This window comes from Garra rufa, chromosome 19 (genome assembly GCF_049309525.1).
Source record: "Garra rufa chromosome 19, GarRuf1.0, whole genome shotgun sequence".
NCBI classification, from domain to species: domain Eukaryota; kingdom Metazoa; phylum Chordata; class Actinopteri; order Cypriniformes; family Cyprinidae; genus Garra; species Garra rufa.
The window spans coordinates 34272975-34298411 of NC_133379.1; the positions used below are offsets into that span (position 1 = coordinate 34272975).

Sequence of the window (25437 nt, forward strand, 5' to 3'; positions counted from 1 at the left end):
CAGGTGTGTTGAGCATAATATAATATTTATATTTTGCAAAAATATTTAATATGTTTAATGTTAAAATTAAGTAAATATAATAAATCTTAATTATTTATTATTAGTATAATATTTTCTTATAGTAATCATATCTGCTTTAATTAGAATATTTGCATTATAATACTAAAATAAAATCTTATATATTATTTAAATATTGTATAACATTTTGTAAAAAAAAATATTGCTGAACACAACATATATATAATACATTTAATATTTATTTTCTAATATTTACCTATTTGTACAATCTATATATATATATATATATATATATATATATACACACACACACACACACACACTACCGTTCAAAAGTTTGGGGTCAGTACTTTTTTTTTTAAAGAATTTAATACTTTTATTCACCAAGGATGTGTTAAATTGATAAAAAGTGATAGCAAAAACTTATATTGTTAGAAAAACTGTTTCTAACATTGATCATTCTAATAATAAATCAGCATATTAGAATGATTTCTGAAGGATCATGTGATACTTAAGACTGGAGTAACAGCTGATAAAAATTCAGCTTTTCATCACAGGAATAAATTCTATTTTAAAGTATGTTAAAATAAAAAAACATTATTTTAGATTGTAAAAACATTTTGCAATATTACTGTTTTTTTTCTGTATTTTTAATCAAATAAATGCAGCCTTGATGAGTATAAGAGACTTCTTTAAAGACTTTTACAAGTCTTACTGACCCCAAACTTTTGAACGGTAATGTGTGTATATATATATATATATATATATATATACTACTATTTTAAATAGTGTATGTATTTTTTATAGATTTTGACTATATATACCCCAAAACAGGTAAATAATGCCTTGTTGGTCATACAGCCAGTTCATATCTGAATAAGCGTTTTTTTTTTTTTTACACAATAAATGCGCTTTGCCTTTCTCACCTAGAAAGCAAACTTAAGTTTTGTAAGTATTTGCTTATCTTCACAAATGCAAATGTGGCACGGATGAAGTGAGCAGTATAATGGCATAACAGGGCAACTGTAGAGTCCTTCCTTTGTATTAATACCAGCGCACCTGCCTGAGAAGTTAGTCATGACTTATATCATGCTTTCAGTTATATCATAATCTAAAACTAACCAATCTCATCTTCTATTCCGGCTACAGGAAGGTCTATTGCTTCGGTCATGGAAGAGCAGGCTGGCAGCGCGGGCAACAGCCCTCAACACGGCCGCGGATCAGCCAAGCAGGACGTTCTCCGCTGCGGTTGGCTCCGGAAACAAGGAGGCTTCGTGAAGACCTGGCACACGCGCTGGTTCGTCCTGCGAGGAGACCAGCTGTACTACTACAAAGATGAAGACGAGACCAAAGCTCTGGTGAGTGAAAGCTTTGATGAAGTTCTATAATTTACTCATTTTTAAACTCATGTCTTTACATGCAAACACAAGCAGATGTGCACATTACGTTGTTTAAAGTTTATACAATGCAAGCCAGTTCATTTATAATCTCACGCAACTATCACGACATTCTCCAAATTCAAATCTCATGCCAAACTGCAAACAAGAGAGGTGAAGACAGAATGACCTGCTTTTTACCTCACTGAATGATGACTTGTCATCTAACAATGGAGATTTTTATCCTCGAGGTCATACAGCTGCTCTCGAGTAGGTGGACAAAAGTGTTTACTATGGAATCCGGCGGGCAATTTGAGAGGGTTTCCATAAATCTGCCTTGAAACCATCCGCTACTGAGGAAGACGGGTTCTTTGCTCACAGGAATATCAAAGATTTATACCTTCACGTCCAAGATTTAACGTTCGTCTTCTCTGTATCTTTGAAGTTCTGTGTTCAGCTTTAATTTTCATGTTTAATGCACTGTTGGAGCTTGTCGCAGGTTTCGTCAGCAGTCTGATATTGGATTTCAAGGGTAGGCTGCTCTTCTTCATTGACAGAGCTATCAAAGGACACTGAATACGACTTTTAAAGGAAACCAGAGGCTTTGAAGTTCTTCAGACGACTGTATTTGAGGTTGTGAAAATACTTGCTGTAGGAGAGACAGATTCTCTTCTAGAATCCACTGGCAAATATTGACACAAATATGAGACTGTAAGTCTTTGAATAGTTCTGTTAGAATTATCCTTGCAATGACATTGCCAGTGTTTTCATATAAATAATGCACTATTTCTGGAAGTATTCTAAGTAAATGTGATAATAAATAATATAAATAGATTTATTTATTGTTTCGTTTATTGTGTTATAAATATTTTGTCTAATATTATTTATTATGTGTATTATAGTGATCATATCTGCTTTATAATTATAATATATGCATTATAATTTTTACATTAATAACCTAATTTATTGTTGAAAAAAAAAGTTACTTTCATACTTTTATATTTTTCATAATATACTTTATTTTATAAAGTAAACAATTTTTTATAAAGTAAAACATAATATACTTTGTTTTATGAAGTTTATTATTTTCTAATAATATTGACTATGTATTTAATACTCTAGTATAATAAATAAATGTCAGTAATTAAATATTGTATTTTTTTGTTAAAATAACTATATAGTTATATTATTTGCATTATAATATTTACTTTGATACATTTTAGTAATAATAATACTTAGAAATAGAAATAGTTTAAGATGAATGATTTATTTATCATAATATTATTTATAATAGTTATACTCTTTGATTTTATAATATTATAATAAAAAAATTATAAAAAATATATATAAATAGTTTTAAATAAATAAATAAATGTTAAAAATTATAACAATATTATAAATTTACTTCTGAATAAAGTTGCATTTATCATATTATTTATAATAAATATTTAATTGACAAATTATATATATATATATATATATAATTAGCTAATTTACTTCATAATATAAAAGTTTAATTTATTATATTATTTATTTATTTTATTATTTATATTATATTTATATTTATTTATTTTATTTATTATATTATATTATTTATTTTATTATTTATTATTAATATTAATACTCTTTAATATTATAATATTATTATAATTACTTATCCATGTTTACTTTAAAACTTTATTATGGTATATATTTATTAGTAATAAATAAATACATTTAGTAATACATAATAAAAAGCGTAATTTATTAGATTATTTATAATGAATATTTAATTTACAAATGAAATATTAAAATAATCATATTTTCTGTATAAGTGTAATATTTGCATTATAATATTTACTTTGATACACTTTAGTATTAATAATGCTTTAGTATAAATATTTTAAGAAGTGATTTATTTATCATAATATTCACTATTATTTATAATGGTTATACTATTTAATATTATTACAATTATTTATAATATTATATATTTATAAAGAAAGAAAGAAAGAAATTTACTCCATAATATATTAAAGTTTTATTTATTATAATAATCATATTTCCTGTATAATTATAATATTTGCATTATATTTACTTTGATAACCTTTAGTATTAATAATACTTTACTACAAATATTTTGAGTGAATTATTTATCATATTTACTATTATTTATAATAGTTGTACTCCTTAATATTATAATATTATTATAATTACTTATCCATATTTACATTAAAACTTATAGTATCTTTATAACTTTATTAAAAATAAATATAATAAATAATAAATAAATGAACAAATACTTCATAATATATTCAAGTTTAACGTATTCTATTATTTATAATTAATATTTAATTTACAAATTAAATCATATTTCCTATATAACATTTGCATTATAATATTTATTTGTATAATACTATATAGAAACAATACAATAAATCCGTCTGTAGTATCTTTGTAGTACAAACAGTATAAATGGTTTACTTATGTTTAGTGGAAGCTGAGGTTTGCATGAACTGACTTGTTTCTCTTTAACCTTTTGTTCAATGTTTTATTGTACATAAGCCGTCATTCAAAGTCTCTAAAAGCAGTTAGTGGGTCAAGTGTAAACATTTCTGTCAAAGAAGTTGAATTATTGATTGATTCTCATTCATGTGTTTTCAGTGGGTTAATCCCTCACTGTGTCTGGACTGGTGTTTGTCGAGTGTGTATATATGTGCGAGCGTTCACATCTTTGCACACGTGTGTATGAGTGAGAAACCAACAGAAGGTCAGGTGAGCTCAGACATGTTTTGCCATGACAAAGCAAGTGCATTAGTGCAAAACACCACAGCCTAAATCAACCCCATGTGCCTAGAAATGGACTAGACCTATTCATAAGACCACTAATGACCTGCTAACATCAAAACCGAGGATAGAATCTTGCTTTTTTGTTCCAGAGGCACCACTGAGAATTTGAATAGCAAATGGAAAGGCAGACATGAGTCAGTGACTGTTATGACAGGCTGTTGTTGACACAATAACCAGACCTTCAACCATGAAAGAGTTGCTTTTTCTTTTTCTTTGCATATTGTTTAATCATTGGCATAAACTCTTCCATATGTGCGGAACTAGTCAAAATAGTCCCATGTATGTGTGGCTGGTCTCAGAGGTCGCTATGGCAACGCTTTGCAGGGCTACAGGGAAAACCACTGACAGCACAGCAGACAGAAGATTCAAATCATGTTTTGACTGTCAGTGCTGAGACAGAGAGAGAGAGAGAGAGAGAGAGAAAGTATATCTGCTCTGTATTCTGCAACCGTCTAATGAGAAACAGACAGTTGTTCACTGCTTAACAAACAGGCTTTCTCAAAGTTCTGCAACCAGTCGGCCATCACTTTTAAGTTGGAAACGTAGATACAGCTTCCATCCATCCATCCATCCATCCATCCATCCATCCATCCATCCATCCATCTATCCATCTGTCCATCTATCCATCTATCTATCTATCTATCTATCTATCTATCTATCTATCTATCTATCTATCTATCTATCTATCTATATCATCATCATCATCCATCTATCCACCATCCATCCATTCATTCATCCATCAACCTATCCATCCATCCATCATCATCATCTATCTATCCATCCATCATCCAGCCGTCTATCCATCCATCCACCCCTCTGTCTATCCATCTATCCATTCTTTCTTCATCCATCCATTCATCCGAATATCCATCCATCCACCTATCCATCCATCCATCATCCATCCTTCCATCCATCCATCCATCCATCCATCATCCATCCATCCATCCATCCATCATCCATCCATCCATCCATCCATCCATCATCCATCCATCCGTCTATCCATCCATCCATCCATCCATCCACCTATCTATTCATCCATTCATCCGTCTATCCATCATCCATCCATCCATCCATCCATCCATCTACCTATACAACTATCATCCATTCATCTATCTATCCATCCATCCATCCATCCATCATCTATCTATCCATCCATCATCCAGCCGTCTATCCATCCATCCACCCCTCTGTCTATCCATCTATCCATTCTTTCTTCATCCATCCATTCATCCGAATATCCATCCATCCACCAATCCATCCATCCATCCATCATCCATCCATCCGTCCATCCATCCATCCATCCATCCATCCATCCATCCATCCACGCACCTATCTATTTATCCATTCATCCGTCTATCCATCATCCATCCATCCATCCATCCATCCATCTATCCATCTACCTATACAACTATCATCCATTCATCTATCTATCCATCGCGGGTAGATGGATGGATCAGAAAGCTCTTGGATCAGAAAGTTCTCATATCATCTATCTATCCATGAACCATCCATCCACCCATCTATTCATTCATCCATTCATCCATCTATCATCTGTCTATCCATCATACATCCATCCATCTGTCTATCTCTCCATCCATCCATCTGTCTATCCATCTATCCATCCATCCATCCATCCATCTATCCATCTACCTATACAACTATCATCCATCCATCTGTCTATCCATCCATCTGTCTATCATCCATCTGTCTATCCATCCATCTGTCTATCCATCCATCCGTCCATCCATCCATCCATCCATCCATCCATCCATCCATCCATCCATCCATCCATCCATCCATCCATCCATCCATCCATCCATCCATCCATCCATCCATCCATCCATCCATCCATCCATCCATCCATCCATCCATCCATCCATCCATCCATCTCGGGTAGATGGATGGATCAGAAAGCTCTTGGATCAGAAAGTTCTCATATTTAATCAAAAAATATTAATTTGTGTTCCGAAGATAAACGAAGGTCTTATGGGTTAGGTACGACATGAGGTTAAGTAATTAATACCAGAATTTTCATTTTTGGGTGAACTATCCCTTTAAAGAAGAAACACAATGGCCTGCGATTCAGCTCCTGCCTTTGAATAAAATGAAACGCTGATATTTAGTCTTTTGCTGGCTGTCACAAGAACCAGCATGACTTCAATTCAGCGTATTGACAGAATCAAACCGTAATGAAAATGCTCCTGTCTGATAGCAACAACTTCAAAGCCTTTGTAGAATCTGCGTATGTGCAAACTTTTAACGTCAGAGCTGCTTTTGATCTTATAAAAGCAGTCATTTGTGAAAGTCGGCACAGGGTGTTTATGCAAGAAAAGTTTGTAAAAACGTCTTTGCCTTATAAGACCTCGCTCTTCGCTTCTCTGTGATAGCTTCTTTTCTTAGATAGCAAGAAAAGTGACACTTAAGGGTTGAGAGTTCCTAAAAAAATCAGTCTGTCTTCCCATGGTGCACTTCTTTGACATGCACAAACAAAGCAAGAGCACATTTCAGCATATTCCTAGTCATCTAAACAAAAAAACATGACACTGAACGTCTGAAAATATGCGTTTTGAATAGCATTTAAACACATTTTAAATATTTATAAGCATTACAGCATGTGATTTTCATTGGCCAGGATTTAGCCCAGCCATTCCAAACTTTCTGTCTCCATTAATGTCTCCAGCCTACACACCAAAGTTTAGGAGCTGGACGGCAAACGGAAAGAACAACCGCCGACCCACAATGCATGTGTTGTTCTGCTCTCTGTTTTCTGAATGAGACCCCTTATGCTCTTCAAGTCGTGGAATATTACAGCCTGCCAGGAAAGACAATACAAACCTCTAAGTGAAGTGAACACAGATGTATATTTAGAAGGGTCACCTATTTGCAATTCTGACTATATTTCTTGCAGTTCTGACTTTCTCACAATTTCCGACTTTATTTCTTGACTTCATTGTCAGTTTATTTCACATAATTCTGAGAAAAAAAAGTCAATGGTGAGTTTAAATCTTGCAATTCAGACTTTATTTCTTACAATTCTGACTTTCTCACAAATTCTGAGTTAATTTCTCACAATTGTGAGTTTGTTTCACGCAAATGACTTTCTCACAAATTCGGACTTTATTTCTCGTAATTATGACTTTAATATCTTGCAATTCTCACTTTATTTCTGACTTTATATCTTGGAATCTTTGACTTTATATGTCACAATTGTGTTTATTTCATGCAATTCTGAGAATAAAGTCAGTTGGGAGTTTATATGTCGCAATTCTGTTTTATATCTTGCTATTCTGACTTTATTTCATGCAATTCAAAAAAGTCAATGGTGAGTTTAAATCTTGCAATTCAGACTTTATTTCTTACAATTCTGACTTTCTCACAAATTCTGACTTTATTTCTTGTAATTCTGACTTTATATCATTCAACTCTGACTTTATTTCTCACAATTGTGAGGAAAAGTCAGAATTGCGACTTTTTATTTTGGCAGTTCTGACTTTCTCAGAATTCTGACCTCACAAATTCTGACTGTATTTCTCACAATTCTGACATTATTTCTTGCTGTTCTGACTTTATTTCATGCAATTCTGAGAAAAAGTCAATTGTGAATTTATATCTCACAATTCTGACTGTTTTTTTCTTGCAATTCTGACTTTCTCACAAATTCTGACTTTATTTCGTGTAATTCTGACTTTATATCATTCAATTGCGACTTTATTTCCTACAATTGTGAGTTTATTTTAATCTTATATCACACAATTCTGACTCTATAACTCACAATTGCGAGAAAAAGTCAGAATTGCGACTTTTTGTTTGGCATTTCTGACTTTATTTCTCACATTTCACAAAGTCAATTGTGAATTTATATCTCGCATTTCTGACTTAATTTCTTGCAATTCTGACTTAATTTCTTGCAATTCTGACTTTGTATCTCGCAACTCACACATTATTTCTCACAAATTCTGACTTTATTTCTCACAATTCTGACTTTATTTCATGCAATTCTGAGAAAAAGTGAATTTTGAATTTATATCTCACAATTCTGACTTAATTTCTTGCAATTCTGACTTCATTTCTTACAATTCTGACTTTGTATCTCGCAACTCACACATTATTTCTCACAACTGTGAGTTTATTTCACACAATTCTAAGAAAAAAGTCACTCGTGAGTTTATATCTCACAATTCTGACTGACTTTTTCTCGCAATTCTGACTTTCTCACAAATTCTGACTTTATTTCTTGTAATTCTGACTTTATATCATTAAATTCTGACTTTATTTCTCACAGTTGTGAGTTTATTTTAAGCTTATAGCACGCAATTCTGACTCTATAACTCACAATTGGGAAGAAAAGTCAGAATTGCGACTTTTTATTTGTCATTTCTGACCTCACAAATTCTGACTTTATTTCTCACAATTCTGACTTTATTTCATGCAATTCCGAGAAAAAGTCAATTGTGAATTTATATCTCGCATTTCTGACTTCATTTCTTGCAATTCTGACTTAATTTCTTGCAATTCTGACTTTGTATCTCGCAACTCACACATTATTTCTCACTGAACTGTGAGTTTATTTCACGCAAATCTAAGAAAAAAGTCACTCGTGAGTTTATATCTCACAATTCTGACTGACTTTTTCTCGCAATTCTTTATATCAATAAATTCTGACTTTATTTCTCAGAATTGTGAGTTTATTTTAAGCTTATAGCATGCAATTCTGACTCTATAACTCACAATTGGGAGGAAAAGTCAGAATTGCGACTTTTTATTTGGCAGTTCTGACTTTATTTCTCGCAATTCTGACTTTATTTCTCGTAATTCTGACTTTATATCTTGCCATTCTGACTTTATATCTTGCAATTCTGACTTTATTTCTGGCAACTCTGACTTTATTTCTCACAATTGTGTTTATTTCATGCAATTCTGAGAAAAAAAGTCAAAAAAAGTTCTGACTTTATATCTTGCAATTCTGACTTTATTACCTACAATTGTGAGTTTATTTCATGCAATTCTGAAAAAAAAGTAAATTCTGACTTTATATCTTGCAATTCTGACTTTATATCTCGCAATTTTAAATTTTTCTCGCAATTCTGACTCAAATTCTGACTTTATTTATTGTAATTCTGACTTTATATCTTGCAATTCTGACTTTATTAGTTACAATTGTGAGTTTATTTCATGCAATTATGAGAAAAAGTCAATTGTGAGTTTATATCTCTCAATTTTGACTTTTTCTCATAATTCTGTCTTTATTTCTCACAATTGTGAGTTTATTTCTTACAATTCTGAGAAAAAAGTCGATTGTGAGTTTATATCTCACAATAACTTGCAATTGAGAGAAGTCTGAATTTCACAAATTAATTTTTCACAATTATGTGTTTATTTCACGCAATCCTGAGAAAAAAGTCAATTGTGAGTTTATATGTCACAATTATAGCTGCATAATTTAATTTCAAAAGAGCTTTTCTCTAGATATTGCCCTTTTAAAGAAAACAATATATTTAGATCCCGTGTTTCTCTTTTTTCTTAAATAAATGCAAGTAGTGAACCAAAGACATGTGCATTAATCCCAACTATCTCACCTACAGCATGTTCCTCACTGCTTTTATTTTCTCTACCACACAAACAACCAGGTGGAGTTTGTTTCAGAGATGGAAAACTTGTCTGTAAGTAGGGCACACAGAGACAGTTTGTGCTATTTGCACAGAGCCCATAATCCCCCCGAACTGTCACAGAATGAACAGAAACATGCACCGCTAACCAATGGATTGCAACATCATAACCAAAAAAGAATAAGAATGAGAACCAAAGTTATATCACACATGCGAGGCAAGAAACATACTGTCAGAATAACTCATCAGCTTGTAGTTGAGGAGGGCAGTGAAGTGTAATTAAGATGTCCCAGAATGCAACAGAGCCACGAGAGGTGATGAAGCACTATCATTAAAGTGGCTGTTAATTAGCATCTTCATTCAAAGCGATGGCTCCATTAGTTACCTGCCTCATTAGCCTAATTGCTTTCTCTCATTCCGGTGCATGAACATCTGCCCCCTAATGATCCCTAAGGAGACGTGGCCTTGTGAGTTCACACACACCCGGAAAGAATCGTGTGCCTGTTTCTGGCCATATAGAGTTATTGAACTTGACATAGAGAGGGCTTTGTGCACTTGCGTCAACGGCGTTGAGTTAGGCATGTGGAGTTTGTCGCAACAGTGCGGTGTCGTGTGCGTCTGTCACGTTTGGAATGCACAGAGCGGCTGCTGACAGGGTCAGAGGTCCTTGCTGCCGTGCGGAGAGCAGCGCTAGTGGGCAGGGAACCAACGTATTTGGGTTCATTTTATGCAGTCGAGCACGGATAGATGTTCATAAAGAGGGTTTTGTTTAGCTGTATGGTTTGCATAATTATTGTAATTCAGCTTGAAGTATAATAATTGGGCATGTTGCGATGACACTGAGGTCGGAATGCCTGTTGTAGGATCAGTGGACCTCTTAAAATACAGCTGGCAAAATTGTACTTTATTTTATTTTTTAAATATTATTTTATTTTCTTAATGTTTAAGTATATTTAGTAATTTTATTTTAAAAGTAAGGAATTTTATTAATGATTTTTTTTTGTCACAATCATAAAAAATTGGTGGCAAATCTGACAAAATGTAATAATATATTTTAGAAATGTATATTTTATTTATTATTTTTTTTACATGTTATTTTATATGAATTACTATATATATATATATTATCTTATTCTATATTTTCTTATTTTCTTATTCTATTTTTTTTAAATATTTTGTCATTTTAATTTTAAAAACATTTTTATTTTATTTTTTAGATTTTTGTGTGATATAAAACAGACCATTAAGTTATGATTTTCATGATTTTTTTTCCGCAGTCATGAAACAAATTGGTGGCAAATCTGACTAAATGTAATAATATGTTTATTAATATAATTTATATTTTATTTTATTATTTTATTTTTAAAAATATTTGTTATTTTATTTTGGTGTTTACACACACACACACACACACACACACACACACACACACACACACACACACACACACACACACACACACACACAAATATATATATATATATATATATATATATATATATATATATATATATATATTACATGTTATTTTATATTATTTAATTATTTATTTATTTTTCAAATATATTTTGTCATTTTTTTATTCTTTTTTTATTTTATTTTTTATTTTATTTTGGGGATTTTTGTGTGATATAAAACAGACCATTCAGTTAGGATTTTCATGAATGTTTTTTTTTGTCGCAATCATGAAAAACTATTGGTGCCAACTCTGACAAAATGTAATTATATATTTTAGAAATGTATATTTTATTATTATTATATTTTATATTATATTATTTATTCATTAATATATTTTTATTTTTTTATGTATATTTTCTCCATTTAAAAAATATTTTTATTTTATTTTTCGATTTACATGAATTATTTATTTATTTATTTATTATTGTCGCAGTTAAAAATTTGTGTCAAATCTGACTAAATGTAATGATATATTTTATTCATTTGTATTTTATTCATTTTTTTATTATTTTAAATGTTTTTGTTTAATACTTTTAATTATTTTTTTTAATTATATTTGATTAAGCAATCTTAAGTCATGAACTAATACTGTTCCTAAAAAATAAATATGAAAATGTTGAAGCAAATCAGGCAAAAAATATTTATTTTTATTTATTTTATTTTTTATTTTTTATCACAAATAGACAAGCAATTCCCGCATACTATCGTAACTTGCAAATAAGTAATATTTATTGACAACGTTTCGGTCACACGACCTTCATCAGGAGCACTCTGTCTGTTGAAACGATCCACCTGGTTGGTCTTATTATCCTACGCACCTATCACTTGCAGGTGTGCGATGGAGTTTGTTTACTTATCACAAATAGAAAAATCTCTCATATTTCATGCCATAATCATGAAAATTTGGTGGAAAATTCAGTTATCTTCTTCAATCATTACATTTAATTTCCATTTCCATTCTCAGAGAGAAGTCAAAGTAATTAATTATTAAGTATTTATACGAGATTCCGTTTGCACCTCACTGCAACAGTAGCTATATAACCAACAGTATATCCTACAGTCTTGAACACACAAGTATGCAATATGCAATCAAATCCCTATTTATATGCGCAGCATCATCTGTCTTCATGAGCTTATTCACTGACATGTCCTAAATGACCTGCTGAGCCACTGTTTCCTCTAGCACTTCCTGTTCCACTGTACTCAGAGACATCAGAGGTCGTCTAGGGAGCGGAGCACCTTTCACTGCTCGCTAAATGAAGCCTGAGGTATTAGTTACAAAGCAGGATGAAACACAGTGTTGAAAATAATCTGCTCGCAAGGGATGCTTAAAGAGAACAGGCAGTGTCAGCTAAAATTAATCACAGGTATGAAAAAAGGGTGTATAGACACCTGAAATATTAATTTATACACGATACAAGCCATTACCTTAAAAATCAGAAGAGAGTTTGTTTTTACAGAGCAATTGTGCTGATCTACATGCAGTTTTTTGGGAAAGGTTATGGCTCATGATTTTTGGCAATACAGAACCCCAGGTATTAAGACTTGTGTCAGTTAATATAACATAAATGATGTCTCTTACTTAAATATGTGGTAGAGAACCCATGAAAGATTTACGTTATTTAAAAATCCACTTCTTTTTATACATATTTTGCATTATGGAGGGTGATGATGTGAAACGGTTGCACTCTTTGAGCCACCGGCGCTACCTCTTGCTATTTTTACCACAACACAACTCAGAAAATACTGATACAATGCCACAATATGTGGCTTTTGGTTGTAATTTTCAGGTGAAAGGCAACAAGAGAAGTGATGTAACTCTTTACTGCTTTCCTAGCGAGAAAAAGAGCAAAAAAAAATGGGAAGATGTCTGTGAAATGAATAAAACTTCCTAAAGACCAGCGTTTTTGTTCTCTCCACTTTAGCCCTGATGCCTTTGAGGCTTTTAGTAGACCACAGCTACTGAAAGAGCTACTGAAGAGAGATTAAATTTTTTTTTTTTTTTGTGGCAAATCTGGCAAAATGTAATATATATATATATATAAATGTAATATATTTTGTTAATTTATATTTTATTTATATAATTGTTTTTATTTTAGATTATTTTTTAGTTATATAATATATATATATATATATATATATATATATATATATATATATATTTTATCATTTTATATTTTTAAATATTTTTATTTTATTCTTGTGTGTGATATAAAACAGACCATTAAGTTTCGAATTTTGTTTTTTTGTCGCAGTCATGAAAAAAAAGGTGGAAAATCCGACCAAATGTACTTATATATTTTATTAATTTATATTTTATAAATTTATTTTTTCAAATTATTTTTAAGTAATTTGTTTGATATTTTTAATTATTTTTTATTATATTTGACTAAACATTAATATTTGATCTTAAGTCATTACATTTAATTCAGATGTACTAATACTGTTTTAAAAAAGAAATATCAAAATGTTTGGGCAAATCAGGCAAAAATATATATATTTATTGTATTCTTATTTTTTTCATAAACAGAAAAATCTTTCTACAAGTCTTCACTACTTTCCTAGCAATAAGAAGAAGAAGAAAAGAAGAATGGGAAGATGCCTGTGGACGAATAAAACTTCCTAAAGACCTGCGTCTTTGTTCTCTCCACTTTAGCCCTAAAGCCTTTAAGGCTTTTAGTAGACCACAGGTACTAAAGAGAGATTTTTTTTTGTTACAGTCATTAAAAAAATAAAATAAAATGTAATTATTTATTTAATTATTAATATATTTTGTCTTTTTTTTTTTTTACTTTTTTTTATATTTTTTTTTAAATAATTTTATTTTATTTTTGTGATTTTTGTGTGATATAAAAAAGACCTTTAAGTTAGGATTATCATGAAAGAGTTAAAGCAATCTTAAGTCATTACATTTAATTTATATTTACTAATACTGTTTTTAATACGCCTGTCATGAAGCTGCAACCACTAAAGGAGTTTCTCAGCGTGGATTTCACTCAATATCAGGGGCGTTTAGACTCCTTGTGAGGAAAAATCAATGGTATGGCATTTGGTTTAAGCCTACGCTTATATCCATCACCACCTGTTAAGCTCTTTCAGTAGCTGTGGTCATCGTATCAGTATTTTATTTTTCCGCCAGTGGCTCAACGAGTGCAACCACTTCATGCCATCAAAAATAATGAGGCCCCCCAAAATATGTATGAAACGATGTGGATTTTTAAAATAACGTAAATATTTTATATTTTCTACTACATATTTTAGTAAGACACATAATTTACAGTACACAAATCCTCTTAAGATGCTAAAGTCTTAACATCCACGGTTCCCTTTAAATCTAAAAATTGATCAGCACTGAAATTCTTGAATCTTGTTCTCTGTCCTTGAATACGTGTCAGACCAGGACTTTGGCAAATTTAGGAGACATCCAGACAGATGCATGTATCTCTCAGCCTCTGTCCTTCTGTTCTCCTCTGTAATGCGTGTGGATTTGTGACAGGTGATCTCTCATTATCCGCTTTATCAGCTGTAGTTAAGAACAGAATCCTGCATTTGAGTCCAGTCTGAATATCTTCTCTTTCTCAAGTGTTAGATATGACAGTAATTAGTATTCTGCGCAGACTAAGGTTATGGCTGTAACTTTTATGTCTTATTTCTGTAATCTTCTTTATGTCCTCTGTGCTCGCACTCCTTAAATCTTGTCGCCATCCATCCTCCGGTGAACAAAATGTGTGGCACTATAACTTTACTGCACGATGTATATAATCATCATAAAAAAAAATCCTTTTTAATGAGTCTCATCTGATTAGACTGTAAAACAACAGTAAACACAATAGGTTATTAAAAAAGCAATATTTCAGGCTGCAGACCAGGAGAAATGTAGCATTACATCACTTGCTCACCAAAGGGTCCACTGCAGTGAATGGGTGCCGTCAGAATAAGAGTCCAAACAGCTAATAAACACATCACAACAATCCACAAGTATTCCACACGACTCCAGTCAATCAATTAATGTCTTGTGAAGGAATTTTTCTGAAGCAATCTTTTGTGCAATCCAAAATATAGATATTGAGTAGATGACACATATTTTTGTCTGGAAGCAACCGTTTGAAGTTAAAAATGTCTGAATAATGATTTTTCTTCTTACAAACATGCAGCTTTTCATTTTACAAGATGTTAACTGATGGACTGGAGTCGTGTCTATTACTTGTGGATTATTGTGATGTTTTTATCAGCTGTTTGGATTCCCATTCAAAAGATTCACGATCCACGCTTCGAAGTTCCGATCTGAATCAAAAGATTTGCGAACCCGCTCGAAAGTCTTGATCTGAAGTAAAAGATTCATAATCTATGCTTCAAAGTTACGATCTGAATAAAAAAATTTGTGAACTCGCTCCAGAGTCTCGATCTCAATCAAAAGATTCAAAATCCACGCTTCAAAGTTCATATCTGAATCAAAAGATTTGCAAACCCTCTCTGAATTTCCGATCTGAATCAAATGATTCGTCATCCGAAGCCCCAATCTGAATAAGGATTCAGAGCGATCCACTTTGAAGTTCCGATCTGAATCAAAAGATTTGCGAACCCACTCCGAAATTCCGTTCTGAATCAAAAGATTTGCAAACCCGCTCGAAAGTCTCGATCTGAATCAAAAGATTCACAATCCACGCTTTGAAGTTCCAATCTGAATCAAAAGATTCACGATCCACACTTTGAAGTTCCGATCAGTATTAAAAGATTTGTCAAACCCGCATCGAAATCTCGATCTGAATCAAGCGATTTACAATCCACACTTTGAAGTTTCGATCTGAATCAAAAGATTCACGATCCACGCTTCGAAGTTCCGATCTCAATCAAAAGATTTGCCAAACCCGCACCAAAAACTAAATCTGAATCGAAAGATTCACGATCCACACTTCAAAGTTCCAATCTTAATCAGAAGATTCGCCGAACTTGCACCAAAGTCTCGATCTGGATCAATAGATTTTGTTTGGACATTCTGACGGCACCCATTCACTGCAAAGGATCCATTGGTGAGCAAGTGATGCAATGCTACATTTCTGCAAAACTTGAATCAGCAAATTTTCTTTGAATGGTTACTTGAACTGCCCTTTCCGTTCACTTTAGCTTTGAAAAACTTTGAGAGAGTTTACTTTTCTCCTTATCTAAGGTTTATAGATCCTATTAGTGCTAGCAAACAATGGTGGAACACCAATTTTAGAAGCAATTAGCATCCGGTGCTCAGGCATAAAGCTCTGGCCAAAGGAATTATCTCCATTGCATTTGTTGTCCCTCTTAGATCATTTGCATTTTATCTTTGAGCTAAGCTGGCTAATTGGCCTTAGAAAGCACTTAGTGACTGATGTGATTAGAAACTACTCTACATTACAGTCTAATGATCTTAAACGAGTTTGCTTTCACTGGACAAATCATATCAGAATGTCACGAGGGCAAACACACAGCTTCCCATAGTATCTTAGAACTGCTCTGTGGTCAGTAATTGAAAAACAATTCTGCACAACCACTGCATGACTATTTCCTGCTTTTTTAGGTGTATTGGATGACTGGAACCATGAAAAGCAGGGTTATTATAGTTAAAGGGACAGTTCACCCAAAAATAAAAGTTGATTTACTCACCCTCAAGCCATCTTAAGTGTATGCAAGTTTCTTCTTTCAGATGAATGCAATCAATTATATAAAAAAATGTCCTGGCTGCTCCAAGCTTTATAATGGCAGTGAATGGGTGTTGAGATTTTGAAGCTCAAAAAAGTGCATCCATCCATCATAAAATGTACTCCACCTAGCTCCGGGAGGTTAACAAAGGCCTTCTGAAGTGAAATATGGATATTTTTCTTACACAAATGAATAAATTCAGAACGCCTTTATTAACACCCCAGAGCTACGTGGAGTACTTTTTATGATGGATGGATGCACTTTTTTGGGCTTCAAAATCTCAACAGCCATTTAGCCATTATAAAGTTTGGAAAAGCAAGGACATTTTTTAATATAACAGATTATTTGTCTAAATGAAGTAAGTCATATACACCTAGGATGACTTAAGGGTTAGTAAATCATGGGGTAATTTTCATTTTTGGGTAAACTATCCCTTAACTATAGATGAAAAAAAAAACTACAAATCATTAAAAAATGTGTTACTTAAAATAAACAGGGTTTGTACAGATACTATAAAATGATTAACAGATAAATAAAAAGATGCTAATAAAACAAAATGGCAAAAATAAAGCGAAGTATATGGTAACTGCAAATTAACCATGTTTTTAACCACTAACCATAGTTGAATAATGGCATTTGTAGTAAAACTTTGGTTATACAAAAAACAAAGTTGCTACACTTTTACTATAGTAAAACCGCAGTTAATATTCCTAAAGAATTTGTTCCTGAAGGATTTTGTATACTTTGATTCCTTTTTTACTTTTTTCTTTTTTTTCTACTGTTTAATAAAAGGAGAAAAAATTGCGAACCCACACCAGTCTCGATCTGAATCAAAAGATTTATGATCCACACTTCGAAGTTCCGATTTGAATCAAAAGATTGGCGAACCCACGCGGAAGTCTCGATCTGAATCAAAAGATTCATGATTCACGCTTTGAAGTTCCCATCTGAAACAAAAAAAGATTGGCGAATCCGCTCTGAAGTCTCATTCTAAATCAAAAGATTCACAATCCACGTTTCGAAGTTCCGATCTGAATCAAAAGATTGGCGAACCCACTCTGAAGACTCGATCTGAATCAAAAGATTGGCGAACCCACTCTGAAGTCTCGATCTGAATTAAAAGATTGGCGAACCCACTCTGAAGTCCCGATCTGAATCAAAAGATTGGCGAACCCACTCTGAAGTTTCGATCTGAATCAAAAGATTCACGATCCACGCTTCGAAGTTCCTATCTGAATCAAAAGAATGGCGAACCCGCTCTGAAGTCTCGATCTGAATCAAAAGATTCACGATTCACGCTTTGAAGTTCCCATCTGAATCAAAAGATTGTCGAATCCGCTCTGAAGTCTCGTTCTAAATCAAAAGATTCACAATCCACGTTTCGAAGTTCCGATCTGAATCAAAAGATTGGCGAACCCACTCTGAAGTCTCGATCTGAATTAAAAGATTCACGATCCACGCTTCGAAGTTCTGATCTGAATTAAATGATTCGCTGAACCAGCACTGAAGTCTAGATCTGAATCAAAAGATTGGCGAAACCCACTCTGAAGTCTCGATCTGAATCAAAAGATTGGCGAACCCACTCTGAAGTCTCGATCTGAATCAACAGATTGGCGAACCCACGCTGAAGTCTCGATCTGAATCAAAAGATTGGCGAACCAACTCTGAAGTCTCGATCTGAATCAAAAGATTGGCGAACCCACTCTGAAGTCTCGATCTGAATCAAAAGATTCCCGATCCACGCTTCAAAGTTCCGATCTGAATCAAAAGATTAGTGAACCCGCTCTGAAGTCTCGATCTGTATCAAAAGATTCACGATCTGAATCAATCTCGATCTGAATCAAAAGATTCACGATCCACGCTTCGAAGTTCTGATCTGAATTAAACGATTCGCCGAACCAGCACCGAAGTCTCGATCTGAATCAAGAGATTGGCAAACCCACTCTGAAGACTCGATCTGAATCAAAAGATTAGCGAACCCACTCTGAAGTCTCGATCTGAATCAAAAGATTGGCGAACCCACTCTGAAGTCTCCATATGAATCAAAAGATTCACGATCCACGCTTCGAAGTTCCGATCTCAATCAAAAGAATCTGAATCAGAAGATTAGCGAACCCACTCTGAAGTCTCGATCTGAATCAAAAGATTGGTGAACCCGCTCTGAAGTCTCGATCTGAATCAAAAGATTCTCGATTTGAATCAAAAGATTCACGAACCAGCACCGAAGTCTCGATCTGAATCAAAAGATTCAGATCCATGCGTCCAACAAGGTCGCTCAGTGAAATAGCCCCGGAGGGTGGATTTATTAAATACTTTAAAAGGTGAGGGAAGAAATAAGGTGAGTGCTGTCTTCGTTGCTGGTGCTCCTGTGAAGTCCTCGTGCTCGTGAAGGTGGGTGTCCAGGCGTGCTCAGTCGGGCTGTCGGTCACTCGCTGCCTTCTGTTTGACGAGAGAGAGAAAAGGTTAGTACCAGCACGTTCAGCATGAGACAGTTGTCTGTCGAAATGAGAGCGAAATGTTGATGGGCTGTGCATAATGAGGACGTGCAGGTGCCGTGCGTGTGTTGCCAGGGCGACGCTGAGAGACTCGTCACAATATGTGCTTATTAAAAAAATTAAACACTTATTTACATATACATTGTCTTTTAATAATTCAAGCACTTTTCAATGAACTCTTCAGAAATATTGCTATTTTCAAGGGTTTTCCAGGCCTTACATTTCAAAAAGTAAATGCTAACTGAAATAAAAACTAAAAAAATGTAACTTAATGTTTCAGCAATTTGCCAATAATATGTTTCTCATTTTCATACATAACTTTACTAAAATAATTCAAACTAACAATTCAATACAATTAATAAACACTATATATATATATATATATATATATATATATATATATATATATATATATACATACACACACACACAAAAGAAAAAAGTAATAAAAGTGACTAACAGACAACAAAATTACTTACTTAAAATAATTGAAGGGTAAACAAATATGCAACATAGGGCAACGTGTCACGTGATACTGTTTTAAAGTTTTATCATGGAATTTCATACGGAGACTTTTTATTCTAATAATTGTACTGCCACTATTTTTTAATAAATAGTATGCAGTATGCAGTATGCATTGCAGTATTTAGCAAATAATGTGCTATTTAAAAAAGACAAGGCAATCTTAGTCTTAGCATTTTCTCAGGAATGTTGGAATTTTATTCAGTAATGAACATTTTTTCCAATATTTATGTGAGTTTTGTAGTTGTTGTTCAGAGGAATGTTAACGTTAGCAGCAGTGTTAGTCAAGTAAGTTTCTTGTGCAGTTCTTTTGAGGCACACTGTTTTGTGTTTTTGTTGGCATTGAATCTGCACAATAAGCTTTGGAACAGAGATCCTTTTTTTAAAGGGAATGGAAAAGGTGAAGGTAGCCAATCTATTCAACCCTGAGGGATGCTGTGTTACAATGTTGCACAATCTCAGAAGTTTTTGACTCTGAGCTGTGAAAAGATCAGATTAAACTAGAGCAGATTTGTGCTCAGAGTGAATTTGTACCTCACCGAATACAACAAAACAATGAACATGAAAAACCTTTGAGCGCTTAAATGTTGTGTAGCTTGATTTCCTACGATTCAAGGTGTGAATAGAGGTTTCTTAGCAAAGCTCAACCAGCAAATAGCAATTTTAAAATGAATCATGTGGCCTTTTATGTCTCACATATTATTCGTGATTGGTCATTGGTATGCTGGGATGGCTAGCAATTTGACATTTTGCCTCTGTGGCATTATTGCTTGAAATTAAATGAACATTGATTTTTGAATGCAGTAAATATACAGTCTCTTTTTGCTGGTAGGCTTTTGTGTTTGTAAAAAGTAATAGGCAGTTTACATGGACAGGATGAAACATTTTAACATTGAAGAAATTGCACACTTTTATGTTGGCTGATTCATTCTAAATGTTTTAAAACATAAAACCTCTACCATTACAGCTTTTAGCAAACAAAAGGAAATTGATTGTGCTTCATTAAAATGACTCAGAAGTATAGCGTTTCCAACAGGCAGTTTATAGCGTTTATAGCGTGTACAGTACATTTAGCCTAGCACACTAATAAAACCAGCTTATTGGCTACACTTATTCCAAAGTGTTTGCTAAATGAATAAATGTAAATGTAGCAAGCAAGGTTTTATTAGTGGACTAGGCTAAATGTACGCTCTATAAAATGACTGCTGGAAATGACAAATACATTTGCACTTCAAAGCAAAAGTGAGTCGTTTTAATGCAGCATGACGTTCCCTTTTTATTTCCAAAAACTCAAAATCAGCCTTTAATTTTTAGCAACTAAAGTCTGAATTTAAATAAATATGTACATATGCAATACTGATCAAAAGTTTGGGGTCATTAAGATTTTTTTTTTTTTCATTTATTCAGCAAGGGTGCATTAAATTCATCAAAAGTGACATTAAACACTTATTTTTAATGATTACTTAATTATATTACAATGTTACAAAATATGTAAATGCTGTTCTTTATGGAAGCCAGTTTCTGCCACTGAATAAAAAAATGCAACTCATCTCACAATTCTGGCTTTTTTTCCCACAATTCTGTTCTGACTTTTTTTCGAGAAGTATCAGTCTTTTCCCCTTCAGAATTAGACTTTATAACTTGCAAATGCGAGTTTGTAGTACACAATTCTGAGAAAAAAAAATAAGAAAGAGATAAACTCGCAACTGCGAGAAAAAAGTCTGAATTGCAAGATTAAAATCTCGTATTTGCAAGAAAAAAAGTCAGAATTATGAGTTTGTAATTCGCAATTCTAAGCAAAATCAGAATCAAAATGAAATCAGAATAAAAAGAAAAATCACAAAATCAAAATAGCAATTGCGAGTTTATATATCACAATTCTGAGAAAAAAAGTCGAGTTTGTAATATGCAATTCTGGGAAAATAAAACTCACAATTACGAGAAAAAAGTCTGGAATGTGAGATACAAATTCACGCATTTGCGAGAAATAATTCTGTTTTGCGAGTTTATATTATAAGTTTGTAGTATGCAATTCTGAGAAAAAACATAACATCAATTGCTAGATACAAACCAAAAAAAAAGTTTAAATTGTAAGATACAAACTCAAATTTGCAAAAAAAGTCAGAATTGTTTGTAGTGTGCAATTCTGAGAAAAAGTCAGAACTAAGAGACACAAATTTGCAATTGCGAGAAAAAAGTTGATTCGCAATTCTGACTTCATTTCTTGCAATTGCGAGTTTATATCTCACAATTCTGAATTGTAAAATGCAAACTCACACTTACGAGAAAAATTCTGACTTTGTTATTGTGATTTAATTTCTAGAGATTGTGAGTTTATATCTCACAAATTCTGTGAAAAAAAGTTAGAATTGCCAGATATAAACTTGCAATATGAGAAAAAATTCTGACTTCACAATTCTGACTTCTCGCAATTACAAATATATCACAATTCTGCGAAAAAAAAGTCAGAACTGCAAGTTTGTAGTACGCAATTTTAGATATAAAATCACAATTGCAAGAAAAAAGTCTGAATTGCGAGAGACAAACTTGAATTTGCAAGAGAGAAAAATTCAGATTCGCAATTCTGACTTCATTTTTTGTAATTGTAATTCTTAGAAAAAAGTAGGAATTGTGTGATGTAAATTTGCAATTTTGAGGAAAGTCAAAATTGTGAGGGGAAAAAAAATCACAATTACCTTTTTTTCTCACAATTCTGGCTTTTTTTCTCACAAAATTACTTACAAACTCGCATTTGTGAGAAAAAATTCTGACTTCGTAATTCTGGCTTAATTTCTAGCAATTGCAAGTTTATGTCTCACAATTCTGTAAAACAAAAGTCAGAATTGTGTTATGTAAATTAGCAATTTTGAGGAAAGTCAGAATTGTGAGGAAAAAAATCACTATTAACTTTTTTTTTTTTTTTAAATGACATTTTTTAGTCCAGTGGCAGAAACAGGCTTCCATAGTTTTTGAACTCTATTTGTTCAAAAAATCTGACGGTTTCAGAATTCAACTGTTTCAATAATAAGAAACGTTTCTTGATCAGCAAATCAGCATATTAGAATGATTTTTGAAGAATCATGTGACACTGAAGACTGGAGTAAAAACGCTGAAAATTCAGCTTTGATCACAGAAATAAATAACATTTTAAAATATTATTTTTTCCCTGTATTTTTGATTTAATGACCACTTACTGAGCATAAGAGGCTTATTTTAAAATCGTTTTTTTTTTTTTTTTGTAGCTTGAACACAGAAAGACCCCCCCCCCACACACACACACACACACACACACACACACAGACTATGTGGCCTATATATCTCTGTTGCCAGATACTGTATATAGAGCGTCTCACCGGGGAAAATAGTACATTGGTCAGGATGTAGGTAATGGAAAGTTGAGGTTAATCACATTTCTGAACTGCTGCAGTCTGGTTGTTTGTAGACCCCCTATCTACAGGTACACCAGCCGCCCATCTGATTCCATCAGGTCTGCCATTGTGAGCATTTATAATATTACTGCCAGTAATTAGGTTTGGTCTCCTCAGCGGCACAGAACGAATTTCAGCTAAAATAGAGAAACACATTTGGCATGCAACTCAATTGTGACCAGTCAAAATGGTGAGATGGATGTTGTCCATTTCAGAATCAATCTTTGATTTAAACTCCTGGCAAAAACTAGCTCATTTCCCACCTGTTTTCTGTTACACAACCACAAACTGTGGTGAGAGTAATGATGTTTACCTGCGGCTACCCTGTGGAAGCTTTTATTTTTAGGAGTTCGTTAAGTAGCAGATATCTCAGTTGAAAGTTGTCAAGATTGTAATGGTTCTGTAAATTGACTTCATTTTTACGAGTGGAGAAATCATCCGATAATTAGCTTTTTTTTTTTAAAAACTGGAACAGTTTGTCTAAAGCAACCTGTGGTTTTAAGGGCAAAGTGGTCATGGTTTAGTTTAAGTTTAGTTTAGTTTGAACCCACAACCTTCTGGTTACTAACCACCAGTGTAGGAGATTCAAGTGCATTAAATATTTGGGCAAACTATTCTTTAAGTAATATACTTTTTGCTTATTTCATGTTTTACTGAGAAATAAAATTAAAAAAATCTCTGTATGTCTATTATTAGGGATGGGAAATGTAAATAATGTAACAATTACAGATTGCTTCTTCCTAATGGTTTCAGTTCCTTAACAGCTACATAACAGTAACAGAAATATTCAAAAACAAGAAAGGCAGTTGACTTGCCAAACAAGGTGGGATTTTCATATTTGACATGTATAATGATTCTTGCAAAAGGTGTTTGCGCAGACCTTTATTGATTTTTGCAATCTGCAAGTGTTTGATTCACTACAAAGAACCAGTTCATAAGAGTCATGTTGTGCTGTAAGTTTTTGTTTCCTTAATCAGAGCCGGTTCACAAGAGTCATTCGTTCAGAATCATACAGTACCACACTGTTACACTGTATGTTCTGATTCACTTAAAAGAGCCTTTATAAGAGTCATTTGTTAAAAAACATACTATACTGTTACCCTGTATGTTTTTTGATTCACTTAAAAGAGTCAGTTCATAAGAGTTATTTATTTAGAATCATACTACACTGTTGCACTTTATGTTTATGATTCACTTAAAAAAGCTGGTTCATAGTCATTCGTTCAGAATCATACTACACTCATATTTCTGATTCCCAAACTAGAGCTGGTTCATAAGTGTAATTCATTCAGAGTCATACTACAGTGTTGTGCGGCAAGTTAGGGAATCAATAACATACAGCGCAACAGTGTAGTGTAATTCTGACTGAATGACTCTTATGATTCAGCTCTTTTCAGTTACTCAAAAACTTAAAAGCACAACATGTGGTATGATTCAGAGCAAGTGACTCTTATGAACCGACTCTTTTAATTGAATCAAACACACAGCGCAACAGTGTGATATGGTTCTGAACTGATGACTCATATGAATCGGCTCTTTTAAGTGAATCAAACACTTACAGCGCAACAGTTTGGTATGATTCTAAAAGAATGACTCATATGAATCAGCTCTTTTAAGTGAATCAAAAACATACAGCACAACAGTCTGGTATGATTCTGACCGAAAGATTCCATAAGAGTCGGTTCATAAGAGTTATTTGTTCAGAATCATATTACAGTACACTCATACTTCTGATTCCCTAACAAGAGCTCGTTCATAAGAGTCATTTGTTCAGAAAGTAACTGTTGCGCTGTTAGTTAGAGAATCAATAACTTACAGCACAACAGTGTAGTATGATTCTAACCAAATGACTCTTATGAATCAGCTCTTCTAAGTGAATCAAAAACCTACAGCACAACAGTGTAGTATGATTCTAACCAAATGACTCTTATGAATCAGCTCTTCTAAGTGAATTAAAAACCTACAGCACAACAGGGTAGTATGATTCTAACCAAATGACTCTTATGAATCAGCTCTTCTAAGTGAATCAAAAACC

At 32.9% G+C, this 25437-nt stretch overlaps 1 protein-coding gene across 1 annotated transcript in view; it reads left to right on the plus strand.

Moving 5' to 3' along the window:
- arhgap24 (Rho GTPase activating protein 24) overlaps window positions 1-25437 on the plus strand; it is a 230588-nt gene that overhangs the window by 20210 nt on the left and 184941 nt on the right. Inside the window, exon 2 of the mRNA XM_073823895.1 lies at window positions 1168-1376. Coding sequence (XP_073679996.1) covers window positions 1188-1376 — 189 coding nt within the window. The 5' untranslated portion in view covers window positions 1168-1187. The remainder of the gene's footprint in view (window positions 1-1167; window positions 1377-25437) is intronic.